The following is a 15,795-nucleotide window of genomic DNA, read 5'->3' as shown; positions in this document are numbered from 1 at the left end:
CCTCCTCTATCTTGAAACAAGTGACGGAACCAAGGTCAGAGTTGGCGGAGTGGTCCGTTGTTACAAAGTGTACACCACCGTGGGGGATGAAGAAATAGAGCTGGATGTGGATCCTGCCCAACAGCTGGCTCTCTGGAGGTCTGGTACTGTGACCTTTGAACTTGGATTCACCATCAGAGGCCCTACAGCCTACAACATTCAGTTCCCAGATTAAGATGAGGAGGCGATAACCGAAAAAAGGTTAACATTTTTGGTTAACATTTTTTACATATCAAGATGCATGTTGACGGGGAGGTTGCATTTCTGTTCAGTAAATAGAAAATGTTTTAACTGCATATTTCTTGTAAGTATTGTTCTTATCGCCCATGCAGGTATTCTCCTATGATAAGTCAAACATGGCGGCTGACCACGGAGATCTGAACCAACTGTCCGGCACAAACATTATTTTAGATTATTACTTGAATGTTGTTGTTTTTTGGTTTTGAAGTTCAGCAAGTAATAATCTTTCTTGAATTATGAATTATGCTATGCATCCATTTTTTCTCTAAATAATCGTTTTAAACATTACATCTTATTCTCAGTGAATTTACGTGTGAAGATCGTTTATATTTTGATCTGCATGCAATACTGGCACACCGCTACAAATAGAAGTTAGACAAAAAATATAACTTTTTTTGGATTATTGCTTGAACGTTTTGTTTTCAAGTCTAGCAAATAATGCATTTTCTTATGAATTATGTCATGTAGTGCTTTTTTCTCGAAATAATCATTTTAAACATTACATCTTATTCTCGTTGAATTTACGTGTGAAGATAGTTTAGCTTATATTTTGATGTGCATGCCACACTGGCACACCGCTACAAATAGGAGTTAGACAAAAAATGTATAATGTATTTTTAGATTAATGCTTGAATGTTGGTTTGATTAAGTCTAGCAAATTTCTAATGAATTATGTTATGTATTGCTTTTTTCTCAAAATAATCATTTTAAACATTAAATCCTTATCTCATTGAATTTACGCAAGAAAAGTTTATATTTGGATCTGCATGTGACACTGGCACACGGCTATACTGTAAATAGGAGTCAGACAAAAAAGATGTTCTTTCTGAATAGATGAGTAATTCGATTTGAGCAGATGGCTCTGGGTTTGAAACTCCAATGTCTGCATTGTACCAGTAGCGGCGCCAAAGAATTATGAGTGCGGGAGCTACAGGGACTAGATTGTTTATAGCAGGTGCCAAATACATTTTGTCGCAACAAACAATAACAAATAATACTACACACTATAATATAATACGAACAAACCAATCAAGTTCAACAACAAGCAGCAACGTTCATCGTCAATTGGAATTATGATTAACTTTGTTACATATAAGTCAGTACGATGACTTCATATAGCTATATTATTATGGCGATCACAGCCGTGGTCGCCAAGTGCCACAAAAGATCCTTGGAGTGTCGGTGGAAGCAGCACTGAGGCAGTTGTGGTTGTGAGGGATTTGATGTGTGTGTGTGTGTGTGTGTGTGTGTGTGTGTGTGTGTGTGTGCGCGTGTTTAAGTAAAGGCAACTCTCGGGATCATGCAGTGTATGGGCCACGAGATTCACCAACTCCTATAACCTGAGCCATTATTAAAAAATAAAATTGATGAATATTACAATTTAAAAATGAGTTTTGGGGGGAAGGGGGGGCTTGGCCCTTTTCAGGGGGTGCTGTCTGCAAGTCTGAGTCCCAGAGAACCTGTGTTTGTACACTGCACTCGTTCAAGGAAGGCCCTCCATCAGAGCTTTGCTAGCTGTGCCCAGAGACGATCCCAGGGTAAGCTATGAAGACCCTCTAGAAGCCGGTCACAAGGTGTTCCAAACAGGAAAGGGGAATTGAACCAATCTGTGCTGACCGGCCTCATCCACGCGGCGGCCACCTTGGTTCTAAACGCTAAACCGCCCAATAGCCGTTCAAACTGTAAGGTAACGCAACCACGTAAAAGCAGTGCGATGAGCGGAGAACGCAAACACCACCGACGACTCGAGGGAACCATTGTTTCGGGAGTCAGTACAATTTATTCAACAATCACAACTAGTCACCATCAATACATAACCACAGGGGCGCACAACAACAACATGGGGAGCAGGAGGGAAGAGGAACGAGGGGAATACTGGGAGTTCATTTTGCTGAGGCGTGGTGTGTCGTGTTACGGGTGTTGCCGGGGCGACGGAGGATGTTCCTCAGGACGGTCAGTCCCGCTGGTTCACCTGCGCCATGAGACCCTCCAGCTGGGGTCGCGCCTTGAAGCGCTCCAGGAAGTCTCTCTCCACGTGCTGAGGGGGGGGGGGGGGGGGGGATCAGTACAGCCGCGTTAACACTCCATCAGAGGGCTCATGTCATGCCACCAGGTGGGGTATTTTGAGAATTCTCAAAACAAAAGCATTTTCTTCAAGTATAAATATTTACAATTTCAAACACAAATTATATTAACTAAAAAAATCATGGACAACCCTAACCCTGATTAGCTGGTACAAGGCGTTTGAAAATCATTCCTTCCCTGTGCCATAGTGACATCACAAGTGGGCGGGTCCACCTAGATGTAGGCTGGATAGATCAGTCTACCAGCCTACCCAGTGGACCGTAGCGAACGTTGCTCATCTATCCTTCATATATCTGGGTGGATACGCCCACTAGTGATGCCACAACGGCACAGGGAAGGAATGATTTTCAAATGGCTCGTGCCAGCTAATCACAACCACACGACATGAGCCTTATAAGGAAGGAGGTCATCCTCAACGTCCAATCATAAACGAGGATGCTCACAGAGGGCGGGAGGGACAGCGGTGGGGTTAGGGGTGTTCCCACTCCCAGGCGATTAAAGGGTACTGGGTTGGACGTGTACACACTCACCTCCTTGACTGAAAGCTGAACGCCTTCCGGTTGGTTCTGGAGAACCACGTCCATGAAGGTGGGGCATAAGGTGGCGGTCATGCTGCTGATCTACAACAGGGAGATATAATATAATATATATTATAATAATAATATATATATATTATAATATATATATATATATATATATATATATATATATATAATATAATAGAGTTGAAACCATTTATTTTATTTTTATTTAAGTATATATTTTTTTATTATATACTTATTCTTATTACATACTTATTCATTCAATGTTTTATAGAATGGGCAATAATGAACAGCTGGATACGTTTTTTGTACATTCTTTTGTCTTTGTTTTTAAAAGGGAAATTTCAAAGTTAAAAAATAATCGTTTGAATAATCGTGATTTCAATATTGACCAAAATAATCGTGATTATGATTTTTTAGATACTTTAGCAGCCCTAGCATAATGTGCTTTTGAAATAAGGCCTCTTCCTTTACTGCTTTGCGATGCATGTAAAGCGTCTGCTGAGGAGTCGGACCCACCTGGACGATCCTCTCGTGCGTCTTGAGGAGGGCGTCGATGTACATCTTGGTACCTTGCTCCTGCATCAGCATGACCTCTGTGCTCTTTGTTGGTAAAGCGTAGCTGCACGTGGAACATAAACTGAACGTTCACACTTTCGGGTCGACAAGAGTTACATTTTAAAAAAGGTGAGGATTAGCCGTTCCAAGACGCTTGGATTATCTGCCTCTTCTGACATCACAAGTGGGCGTGTCCACCTAGATGTATGAGGGACACATCTAGGTGGACACGCCTACTTGTGATGTCAGAAGAGGCAGATTTTCAAAACAGCTTGTAATGGCTACTTCCAGCCGCGGAGTGATATGCAAACTTTCACAAAATGATCGGGCGTCATAGCAGTTATGTATACGCTCATTATACAACAGTTGGGAACCAATCAGATCGCTGGATTTAGGTCCCCCGTTGTATAATATGTCAGCTATAATAACGACAGAGCTATTGGATTTGGAAAGAATGTTGTGGTTTGATTGGCCACAACTATCCATTCCAAAATCTACCTTATGGTGACATCATTTTTTTAATGGCTTGTAATGGATTAACAACGTCACACCTGACGGTATGATAGTTGCCCTCCAAATGATAATTCATGCTGGCCAACAACAAACTGGTGAAACTTCTAAACTGAGAGTAGCAGTAACAGGTAGCAACATATACACATGACCAATATAAGGATTCACAGATAACAGTATTAGAGTACAACAACCAAACACCAAAAATAAAAAACACAGGGACAGCCCCATCTCTGGGTGAAAACAGATTATTGCAATGGCCGTTTCTGATAAGAGATGTCCCTAGCCAAGCCAGGTACTCGACCAGTGACGCACAGACATTAAATTCGGCCAAGAAGAGGAACTAATATCACAATGTCCGATCGTTGGACACTCGTCCATAGAGGCCTGCCGGGTGCCAGCGGGATCCTTCAACCTGTTGTGGCCTGTTACGGTGAGTACGACTGGATGCCTGCATATCCCAGTGACTGAATGGCGGGACTCTCCTTACGGTTAACCGGCCCGCACCCCATTTTAAATGTTTTGCCTGTATGTATGGATGTACCTATGCATGCATGCATGTATGTATGTACCTATGCATGCATGCACGTACATACATACATACATACATACATACATGCATACATACGTACGTCACCCTTCCTCTACTGGCCTAGTTTACAAGAGCAGCAGACAGTTGTCTGGTTGTTGTAGCCACTGGCTGTCAAGTCAGAAGACGGACTTCCTCTTCTTTGTTGAGAGTCCTCGAGCCTTCTCCCCACGTGAACTCTATTTCCTTATTTTTCTCTCTCTCCATTCCTCTCACACTCTCTCACCCTCTCCGTCATCCAGATCAATTTGATTCAGCCAACAGACAGCAGGCTTTTTGTGTTCCCCTGTTGTCCCTCTCTAGCTTTCTACATTCATACATTCATACGTACATACGTACGTACTACGTATGTACGTACGTATGAATGTATGTATGTACGCCAATTATGGCACCCTTTGCACTCCTGAACATCCCTTGAAGGAGGGATCCTCTGCTCTGCGTTCCTCCTCTAGATCTCTTCCTTGCTGATTAAGGGAGTTTCCTCTTGCCCTCTGGGGGGGCTGGGGTCTGGGGGGTTTCATACATACAGTATATGGCCTGTTAAGCCCTTTGAGTCTGTGCGTGTGATTAAGGGCTAAACAAATAGAATTTAATTGAATTCCAAACCTTTCCGACACCCTGACGCCGAGCCGGTTGCAGAGGTTGTGGATGTACTGGCAGTAGTGCTCCACCACCGTCATGTCGTAGCCCGACACCTTGACGCTCAGAGAGCCGTACTCCGTGGCGGTGGATCCCCGGATGGGCTTCATCTGAAGCTTGTCCCGCTTCTTCCTGGGCTGAAAACAAAACGGGTCAGACTTTCAACACTTTTCATGCAACGCTGCAACACAAACAAGTGTGTAACAAGAGGAAACACAGGTGAAATAACAGGTGAGTCCGAGTCACGTCACATTTTGAAGTTTTGACTCTCTGTATCTTTTTTCAAAGCATTTCATGGAAGTTATTCAGAGGCACTTGAAACATCACTTTTTTTTCAAGTAGGTTCATATTTTTAGGGTGTGTATTGTTTCAAACACAAAGATCCACACTCAAAAGTGTCCTCACGCATCGCAAAACAACAATACCACTGCAACATAGGAGAGCACAGCAGAATCATTGAAACACAACACATTCCCAGGCATCACTTCAGATGGGGAAGCTCTGTAACCCTACACAAAATAACTCACCACTTCTTTGGGCAACAGATATTTCCACCTGCCGATGCCATGTGTTGGCATCGTTCTGTAGTGCCTCTCATTCGTAGGAGCAAATCCTGCAGAGAAGACAATATACACATAAATACCATGCATAGCCAAATAGTTAACGTTTCTTCCTTTGTATACTTACTGCAAAGAGGGGCAAAAGATGATGTGACCCTTAAAAAAAGAATAGAAAACAAAATAAAGAATAGTATTTCAGAAATCAAACAAAATTTCAAACATATTTAATCATATCATGTAAATTAAGTGGGAGAGAAAACACCTCACCTTTGTAATAAAGCTGATGCTTGATTGGTCAAAATTGATTGTTGTGTGAGGGACACCTGCAACTGGAAGAAACCAAAAACACACTCAATGTGTTAAAGCTAGTATACGTCAGTCCTATGTCGGCGCCTACACATAGTGACTTTAATTGTCGGTGACTTCACATAGCCTAGTTTGGCTTTTAATCAAATTTACCTGTGCCAGGAGGCGATTTGTATGATCTTCCCTACTCTGATTTTCTTAGCCTGACGATTATGTTAATCACGTACTCCGATGAAAGAACAGTTAGATTTGACTCTTTTGCAGTCTTCTGCAAATTATACATTCGAACTTTGACCTCGGGTTTTCTGTCTAAAAGCCCTTTTGGACAGAAAGCCTTTAGGAGGTCAAGTGTCGTATTATAAAGTATAGTATAAAGTGAAAAACCATAAGCAGGGAGGCAACACCAGTACTTGGTTAGGGTTAGACAACACAACTACTAGGTTAGGAGAAGGGCAGATCATGCCTAAGCCATCCGAGGAAACAAAGTATCGCTGCCGGGATAGTTCAGCAAAGTTCAAACCTTTCAAATTCATCTTTCGTCGCCCACATAATTGTAATGACATAAAGTAGAACCGACGGTATGATACAATATATAACGTTACTGGGCTATTCGACCAAAGAACCATGTGGGGAGACGTCTACATATGCTGATAGTATTAACGGTAAGCTAAGCATGAATTTCTTGAAGTCTGTTCAAAACCAGCCCTCACAAGCGTAACAGTATTAGGCACTGGTCTGCCAGCTCTATTTTGACCTCTAACAAGGAACAAGAAACGGTGACCACGGTACCTGTCGGATGAGCAGGCTCATGGCTTCAGACACGGGCTTCCCTGTTGTCCCCACAACTATGAGCTCACTCAAGGTCAATTTTCTGTTATCAAAGTTGCATTATCCAGGTACTGAGCTGTCCACGAACCATGCACAGGCATCGCCGAAAAGCAACAAGCTGAAGCGCGTACGTCTGCAATTCCGTCCGTGTGCGCGCATTGGTTGAAACATTGGCTGCAGCCTTTGGTTCCTTCTTGTGGTATAATAATGTGTATAATACCAAAATAAAATATATGAAAGCTCCCAAGTTGTTCTTGAAGGACAGTTGTGATCATTCAAACGCTTTATTTGAGAATGGTTTCAATACAGTACCTTACAGTATTATTAGTATTCAAACAAATAAGCTCCTGTATTAAAGTGCAAAACCCTACCCTCACCTTTTTTTAACATAGTAACTGCATAGAACCGATTCACTTTGAAAGAGAATGCCAGCCATCTATATATAGATTTCTGAAAATACAGTGCATAAAAATTTAGGCCAAGTAAATTATACATTTCCAAATACCTAGGCATGCACACAAGCACATATGATGAATATGTAATTGAGATGTATGTGTTAGTGCTTAGGTGGCATTGTTATCTCAGTAAGAATAATTTGAATTATTGTTTGCTACATCTAAATAGGATTAAAACATTTTTTTTGAGTAATTTACTAGGAAATTGAAATGAATATTTATTTCATACATTTTTTTGTTGCTTATCCTGTTAATAGAGCAAAGATGTAGAATAGGTAAATACAAACTTTTAAAATGTTTTGTTCTTTAGTATATAATATAAAAAAGTGAATAAATACTTAATTTACTAGTATATACTGTATATATATTATCTTATTTGCATGTCATAAGCATAAATATAAACAAAATAATAATTTCAAACTTTTGAGCTTGTGTGGTATTTCCTTAAAATACCCATCGGCAGCATTATACTCAAATACATTCCCATTTAAACATGCACGTGTGTGTGTGTGTGTGTGTGTGTGTGTGTGTGTGTGTGTGTGTGTGTGTGTGTGTGTGTGTGTGTTTTGAGCCTTAAGTTGGCAGAGGCAATGATTTTTGCAAAATAAGATTGGTAACAAAAATTACAATAAAAAAAAACACAAACCCAAAACACATTCAAACGCCCCATCACACGCCAATATTTATATCAATCTTCCAATAAAGGACTGAAGATTCCGTTGCAGCATTCCGAGAGTTATCCAAAGCACACAGCTGCGTGTGTGGTCATGGCGATGCATGCTGATTTGTTAACAGGCCCTTTGCTGTAGTGACCGAGGGCTGACAACAGACTACATAAGTGAACCATAGGCCCCACCTCTCCTTAAACCTCCTCCTCCTCCTCCTCCTCTTCGCCCTCCTCTTCTTCGTAGTCCTCCTCCTCTGGGCTGTAAAGGTCGTCGGCCAAGTCGCTCTGGTCCTCCTCCTCTTCCTCCTCCTCTGCCTCCTCCTCGCCCTCGCTTCGGTTCTCATCGCTGCTGTCGTCCTCTTCGTCGTCGTCTTCCTCCTCCGTCACCTCCTCCTCCTCCTCCTCCTCCTCCTCCATCCCCTCCTGCTCTCCTTCCTCGCCTGCTTCCGGAAGATGCTCTGAAGAAGAAAACGATCAAAGGTCAAAGGTCGTATCCCACAACTCCTCCAAGTCCACCGGCACCACTCGTCTAACTGGCCCCGCCCCGCTGTGCTTACGGAGGTGCTCGACGGCGGTGATGATGAGCGACTGGAGGGTCACCTCCAGGAACTGAATCATCTCCCGGTTCATGGCGTCGCCGAGGGCGTCCGTCTCCATGTCCACGTACTCGGGGTAAAACATGTTCCTCCTCAGCTGACGACGGCACCTGGACACACGGAGCGTTTTAAGGAAGATCCCAGGAACAAACACACGCCGTGCACGTCAACGCCGTCGCCAACCTATAGTAGCGTGGCAGATTAGGTTCATCCCAAATCCTGCTTGAGCAAAAATTACGAACACAGAGGCATGCAAATGCTCATCGTATGACCCTGAATCATGCAAACCCCGGATCAAACCAACGCTGAATCTCGCTAACCATAAATCAACCTTACCCTGAATAAGGCGAACCCTGAATCCGACTCACCTTGAAATAAAACGAATACTGAATCATGCTAACCCGGAGTCCTGCTCATCCTGGGTCAATCTAAACCAGCCCGAAAATTAAGGTAAGTTAAATACTTACTGCTTCCTTGTCGTTTTGTATGCCTAAAGAAAATAAAGAGCATTGTAAAGTTGAATGTCTGATAGTAATATGCCATGTTATAGAATTTAAACAAGGGTGAAACAAGTGCAAAGCTAAATACAGGCAACCGATTTGTTAAATAGCAAAAGATATCCCAATAGAAGAAACAACCCTACTTTGATTGTTGACTTGGGGTGAAAGCAGAACAAGACGGTGCCTTATAAGGTGTATATATTGGACGGGTTAAGTTAAAACGACGGATGTACTTTATGTTGTTAAGGACCCACTTGAAAACGAGATGGGTTCATCTCAAGGGGTTAGTCCTAATAAATACTAATTGGATGGCTGTGTGGGCGGCCGGGTGCGTCCGTCTTGCCTGGATGAAGCGGAAGGGGTCGTTCTCCAGCAGCAGGGTCTCCATGCCGCAGCGGACCCCCTGCAGCCGGGCCTGGTCCTGGCCCACGCGCTGCAGGTTCTTCTGGATGACCCGGCGGTTGGAGTCGCTGTGGCCCTGGGCGCAGCCCCGCAGCTGGCCCATGAAGCCGTCCACCTTGGCCTTCAGCTCCGCCCCCAGCGCAGCGAGACACTGCTCCGAGTCCTCCGAGAACTTCTGCACGGAGGGATGGGTGGGTGGGTGGGTGAGGGTCGATGGGTGAGGGGTGGGTGAGGGGTGGGTGAGGGGTGGGTGAGGGATTGATGGTTAGTTGGGGCGGGGTTGAAGGTGGGATGGACGGACACATAAATGGATGGAGAGCTTCAGAGGGATCAAGTCGGATCATAAACACATTCTATACATTAAGATGCCCATTTGGGCTACCAGGGGTGCGGTTCTAAACTCGATCTGCGTGTGACGTCACAACCGGGAGTGTCTCCCCATGTGTGACATCACAGGTGGGAGTGTCCACCCTTGTGTGACATCACAGGTGGGAGTGTCTCCCCATGTGTGACATCACAGGTGGGAGTGTCCACCCATGTGTGACATCACAGGTGGGAGTGTCCACCCTTGTGTGACATCACAGTTGGGGGAGTCCCCCCCCGTGTGTGTTCACATGGGGGGTGCAGGGAGGATTCCAGATGGCTGGCTCTTACCCGGTTCTGTCGCTCCTTCTCCCTCTGCTCATGGACCTTCTTCTCTGTGGTGGTGAACCTCCGCTCCAGACGGTACAGCTGTTTGTCCAGAGACTCCTGGGCAGGTCACAATCACAAGTCACAATCACAACACATGGAAATAGGACTTTAAAATAGCAAAAACGCCTCCAATTCATAGGCAAGGGACTGCTTCACAGGTCCTTTATTCACCTCTCTTTGTCTCTCTCTCTCTCTCTCTCTCTCTCTCTCTCTCTCTCTCTCTCTCTCTCTCTCTCTCTCTCTCTCTCTCTCTCTCTCTCTCTCTCTCTCTCTCTCTCTCTCTCTCTCTCTCTCTCTCTCTCTCTCTCTGTCACAGTCACTCACACACACAAACACACATTGTCTCTCCCTCACACACACAGCACTGACAATAGGCTAGCCATTCACAAGGATTCCAGATGAATCACACTAGATTTTGCACACCACACAACTAGAAGGTCACACAAATATGTATACACACACACACACACACACACACACACACACACACTTATCAGTTGATATCATTATTGAGCAATTATTCATATTCATTCCTGAATATTCATCGTAATTGAAGCGATTAGGGTTATTATGATTAGTAACTAAATCAATAAGCAAAATGCAGGCAGCGAAAGGCTGAGGGGCCGGGCCGCCACTAGCATCATGCTGCGTGTGTGTGGAGGAGGCGTCTCCCGTCCGCCCGTCCGTCCACCATCAGCTCATCAGTCCCCCTACCTTCAGGTCTCTGGCGGTGTTCCTCAGGGTCTTGATGCTGTGCCCCGCGTGCCCCCCCTCGATGGTGCAGGCGTTGCACACGCACACCTTGTCGTCGAGGCAGTAGTACCTACGGGGACAACCTATGGTCAGGCCCCGGGGTCACGACATGAGGTCAAGCCACGGGGTCACAACACGCAGGGTCAACCAGGGGCACATCTCTGAGAGGGCCCCTATTTTTGTCTTTTTCAAATTCGATCCTTTTGTGTCCATCACAAATGGAGAAAGCCCGTCCATATATGCTGTATACATTCGATGTTGCAGGTTTTTATTTCACATGTTCTAAGGGTTAACGGTCGCTCATACGAACAGATCCACGCCTGATGATCTATAACCAGGCAGCATACAAAAACAAGGGGGCGACTACTTCACTGGGACTGATGCCCCTACCGACAGCTGGGGACGTTCACGGTGAACAGAAGCACAGAACAACTTCAGAAGCTGTGATTCCACAAGGATTTCCAGCCCTGAGGAAATGGGCAACCGCCACCCTTCTCAGATCAGATAAGCTAGAGAGCACTTTCGTGATCGTCTGGGGGGGGGGGGGGGGGGGGGTGGGTCTGGTACCTGTAGAGCTCGTCGTGGCTCGGACACTTGCGGCTGCGGAGGTCGTCGAGCGGGTCGGTCAGCGGGTGCTCCCTGAACGCCGGCAGCTCAAGGTGGGGCCTGACGTGCTCGGCGCACATCGACACCTCGCACTTCAGACACGTCTTCACGGCGGGGGTCGCCGCGGCGACGGCGGCGCCTTCGGAGGAGTCGCCCGAGGCCCCGCCCGCCCCCCCCGCAGGCTCCCCTTGCTCCCCGTTGACGACGGGTGGCTCCGCGGCTCCGGCCCCCGACGGCGGCGGACAGTAGTCGCACGGGACCGAGAGTCGAGAAGCCAGGCAGGGCAGAGCGGCCAAGGAGGAGCTGGAGCCCAGCGACGGTTCTCCCGACGTCATTGCCGCCGACGACGACGACGCCAACCTGCCGCGGCGGCGGAAGTCGTCGGCGATGTTGGCCAGCTTGAAGTTCTTCTGGAACTTGGCGGAGCAGCGGTGGCTCTCGCGGCACTCGGGGCAGCTGAAGTGGCCGCGTTGCGACGGGGCCTGGTGCTGCAGCCGGCGCAGGCAGCCCAGGCAGAAGTTGTGTCCGCAGGGCAGCAGGCGGGGGTCCCGGTACACGTCCAGGCACACGGGGCACGTCAGCTCCTCCCTCAGCACGCTGCTGGACAGCTCCGGGTGGACACACGCCATCTTGGGGGCCGGGCGAGGGACATTTAAAGTACGATGGGAGAGAGAGAAAGACAGACAGAGACAGAGAGAGAGAGAAAGACAGACAGAGACAGAGAGAGAGAGAAAGACAGACAGAGACAGAGAGAGAGAGAAAGACAGACAGAGACAGAGAGAGAGAGAGAGAGAGAGAAAGAGAGAGAGAGACAGGAATGTAATAAGAAGCTAATAGGGGGCTGGGATATACAAAAACTGTACAAGTAACGAGTACAAAATATAGGTGTTGTAAACGACTCATTATCACCAAGCAGAGTTTCTGTAGCCGAGCTGTTGCCATTGCGAGTTCTTTCGTTGGCATCACAGGATAAGCAGTGCCACATTAGTGAAGCTAGTAAACTCTTCTAAAACAATTATTACAATGATTGTCTTCATTAATCTACTCAAAAATGTTCTAATATAATTACAACCACAAAACAGTACATCCGGCATAAGTGGAACAGTGACTTCCATTATGAATGAGTTATAGCGTTAATTTCCAAACGATGGGACAGTGGTTTTATTCTGATTCAAACAACATTGATACTGAATCACGTAAGATTTATTGACGTGGCCTCGTGTCAATACTGACTAAATACCTCTGAACTGAAGTAGATTATCTCTGAAACTAATCACAAACTCACCTTGCTCGTCTCTGGTACCTGCGGGGTGTTTCAGTCATCGGGCCTTTGTTTCTACCTCTGGTGTTTTCGGCACATGTGAGGTCGACCACTGTGTGTACGAGGTGCGTAAAGGTGTGTGGATCTGTCCATGGGACTAATAAGCGGAGGACCAAACACGAAGAGCTGCTGGATTGTACACAGGACGGTCTGACGTCATTTTAATGCGCTTCCCGACGCTATGTTGCTATGGTGATGGTGCGTTGAAGTTATAAGTCATCATTCACGCCATATTGGGGAAGCATGCTAATAAACTAACTTTAAAAAATTAAGGTTTAGGAGGGCAACTGAAATGATGTAAGAGCAGCACACACAATAATTCTGTTCCCTCCCCTCGACTACTTTGAAATATAATAAATTACTATTTGATTAATTGGATGTTGTCGACCAATATAGTAGAAGAAGAACAAAAGCAGTCCTATTTAATATGTAGCCAATCCCAAAACGCAATTTTAACAATAATGATGATCTTTCTAATCGTAGTCTTGCGTCCCACATGGTATGAACGCAGCATTATGTCCTGCGTACAGTCCGCGATTGAACAATGAAGACCAATGAATGGCTGAACTGAACAATGACTTTAACACTAACGTTTACACATGTTCAGTTCGAAAACGAGTGAGGTTTAAGGACATTGCACATAGAAGGATGTATTCAACAGCAGCTGATGGGAAAATGGTATCGTCTTTGAGTCCATGAGCACACCTCAGCAAATTGGTGCTCATTTTATCTAATGTAGAGTAGACCCTGCATTCAAAAAGTATCTGCACCCCATGCCTTTTGCCTTAGTTCATCTTTTTACATGGCATAAATAGCCCCCAAAAATAAATCTTCTTGAAAAATATCCTCATTAATTTGTCCAGTAGGCCTACAACACAAACCCACACGCACATAGGCCTACACACACACACACACACACACACACACACACACACACACCACACACACACACACACACACACACACACACACACACACACACACACACACACACACACACACACACACACACACACACACACACGCACACACAGACACACGTGAGTTTATACAATGTGCAACATTTACTTTGCAAACCATTGTCAATTTGTTTTGTAAATCCTGCTTTTAACATTTGCGTCACATAGGTCCTATCCCATGGCTTAAATTAGGCCTACAAGAGAAAAAATGACAATAAGTATTTATATGTAGGCTACATATAAGTGTGTGTTTTAAAGAATTATTATTTTTTGATAAATTATTCATCAAATTGCAACATAATTGACATGGCTGGCTGTTATATGATGAAACGCTCACCAAGGAGACGGACCGCGGAGACTCGCACATGAAACATGGTCTGATGGTCTATCAATGAATTTAATTTAAAAGTTACGCTTTAAGATTTAATTGAAAGATATTGACAGCTATATTGACGCCCTCAGCTCCTCTGGGAGACTTCCAGAGGCAAGGAGAACCACAGAACGGGATCCAGAGCTCAAAACAACATCCTACCTGTTGTAATGTTTAAGATAGTAGTTCTCTGTTGTACCACCAGGCGGGGCTCTACTATAAAGTGACACTGGCATTATGCATTCCTTTGTTCTGTGAATGCACGAGTAGAAAGACCTGTGGATACTCTGTATGGCGACACTTCTAAGATTCTACATAAAGTTACATGGTGATACATCGTTCTCCGTTGTCCGTGTCTTTGGTCAGGTTACTACACTACCTGTTCCCTCAGATGTTCACAGAACACAGATGTTCCCTCTTCTGAATCCACTAAGCCTAACCAATAATACCTAGTCACAGACATACAGCGTTGTACTAAAATGCTAAAATGCCAAATGCACAACTGGACCACAGCATTGCATTGACCTATCAAGTTCAAGTGCAAGTTAGTTCAATTTGCTTTATTTTGTACCCAAAGGTAGATTTCGTTTGCAGAACAGAGTCCTCATGCACACAAATATCCCTGTTCCCTGTTGTTGTTTTTATTCTGTTCTATAGCAATATTAAAAAAGACATCCTCAGGGTTGAGCCTTAGATCTCAAGGTTACATCCAATATGGAAATAACTGATTTTCCTTGAGCCTCTGCTGTTCCTCTTATGCAAATATATTGTCCTTGAAGACAGCATTGAGACCATTAAGAATTAGAATAGTGCAGGGGGTTATTTATTTCAATTCTCTGTTCTTGTGTTATTTAAATTAAATTTTGCAAAACTTATCGATAAAGATATTGACAGCACTAAACAAAATTGCATGTTTGCAGCCAAATCGAAGCACCACCTTGACCTCAGATGGTTACAGTGTGTGCAGGGTATTTTGAATTGAAATCATTCATTTCAGAATGAAATACTATCAGGCTTCGGATTTAGACACTTTGCATTTAGATTTAAAGATCACTTCATCACTTAGATATCAATTATTAGTAGTGTTAGTAGAAGTCTCATTTTGTTCCGAGAAAATTGTTACTTAAACTTTGTAGTTGGCACTAAGAGGTCACAACTTTAGTGGTCAAAGGTCAACTTGGAACCGGCTATCTGAACAAGGTCCGTCTCAGAGGGCTTTCAGGAGGTTGAGCTGGAGGTGAAACTTGGTTACGCTTGTTTTTCTAATTCTTATAGATACTCTGCACTCTTCCCTGTTCCCTGATGTTGTTTTTTTATTCTTTTCTACAGCACTATTAAAAAAAGATGGTAGCGACATTTTCGTTTCTTTGGATAAAGGCATCTGCAAAAAGATGTCGATGTAACTATGAAGAAAGGGAAACACCCGTGAGGAGATTGTTGCTGTAGTGACTCTAACCACATCCTCAGGTTTGAGCTTGAGATCCCAAGGTTACATCAATATGGAAATATCTGATATTTGCACTGTTCCTCTTGTGCAAATATGTTGCCCTTGAAGACAGCATTGAGAACATTGAGAA

The 15,795-nt window shown here is 44.6% G+C and overlaps 3 protein-coding genes across 4 annotated transcripts in view; 1 reads left to right on the top strand and 2 right to left on the bottom strand.

Annotated features, from left to right (window-relative positions):
- Positions 1 to 929, top strand: part of LOC132475887 (sterile alpha motif domain-containing protein 9-like) — a 4,960-nt gene extending 4,031 nt beyond the window's left edge. Inside the window, exons 2-3 of the mRNA XM_060077267.1 lie at positions 1 to 240; positions 372 to 929. The exon at positions 1 to 240 is cut by the window's left edge and continues 1,959 nt beyond it. Coding sequence (XP_059933250.1) covers positions 1 to 214 — 214 coding nt within the window. The 3' untranslated portion in view covers positions 215 to 240; positions 372 to 929. The remainder of the gene's footprint in view (positions 241 to 371) is intronic.
- A 1,107-nt stretch (positions 930 to 2,036) lies between these two features.
- mrpl48 (mitochondrial ribosomal protein L48) lies at positions 2,037 to 7,069 on the bottom strand. 2 transcript variants are annotated; one of them, XM_060077274.1, is made up of 8 exons: positions 6,858 to 7,069; positions 6,030 to 6,091; positions 5,890 to 5,918; positions 5,730 to 5,815; positions 5,170 to 5,339; positions 3,426 to 3,528; positions 2,895 to 2,984; positions 2,037 to 2,317 (listed from the first exon to the last, which is right to left on the bottom strand). In XM_060077274.1, exons 1-8 carry the CDS (start codon positions 6,876 to 6,878, stop codon positions 2,234 to 2,236), a joined length of 645 nt encoding a protein of 214 aa, XP_059933257.1. In that variant the 5' UTR covers positions 6,879 to 7,069; the 3' UTR covers positions 2,037 to 2,233. The 2 variants fall into 2 exon arrangements, with proteins under 2 accessions (XP_059933257.1, XP_059933258.1); XM_060077275.1 differs by having other exon boundaries at positions 6,030 to 6,085; positions 6,858 to 7,055.
- A 92-nt stretch (positions 7,070 to 7,161) lies between these two features.
- zgc:92594 (uncharacterized protein LOC436996 homolog) lies at positions 7,162 to 14,094 on the bottom strand. Its single transcript, XM_060077271.1, has 8 exons — positions 12,854 to 14,094; positions 11,530 to 12,197; positions 10,924 to 11,032; positions 10,171 to 10,266; positions 9,458 to 9,691; positions 9,082 to 9,104; positions 8,576 to 8,724; positions 7,162 to 8,476 (listed from the first exon to the last, which is right to left on the bottom strand). The coding sequence occupies exons 2-8, from the start codon at positions 12,195 to 12,197 to the stop codon at positions 8,214 to 8,216; spliced, it is 1,542 nt and encodes a 513-aa protein (XP_059933254.1). The 5' UTR covers positions 12,854 to 14,094; the 3' UTR covers positions 7,162 to 8,213.
- Between the last annotated feature and the right edge of the window lie 1,701 nt (positions 14,095 to 15,795).

This window comes from Gadus macrocephalus, chromosome 17 (assembly GCF_031168955.1).
Source record: "Gadus macrocephalus chromosome 17, ASM3116895v1".
NCBI lineage: Eukaryota > Metazoa > Chordata > Actinopteri > Gadiformes > Gadidae > Gadus > Gadus macrocephalus.
This window is presented reverse-complemented; position numbering and strand designations above follow the sequence as displayed.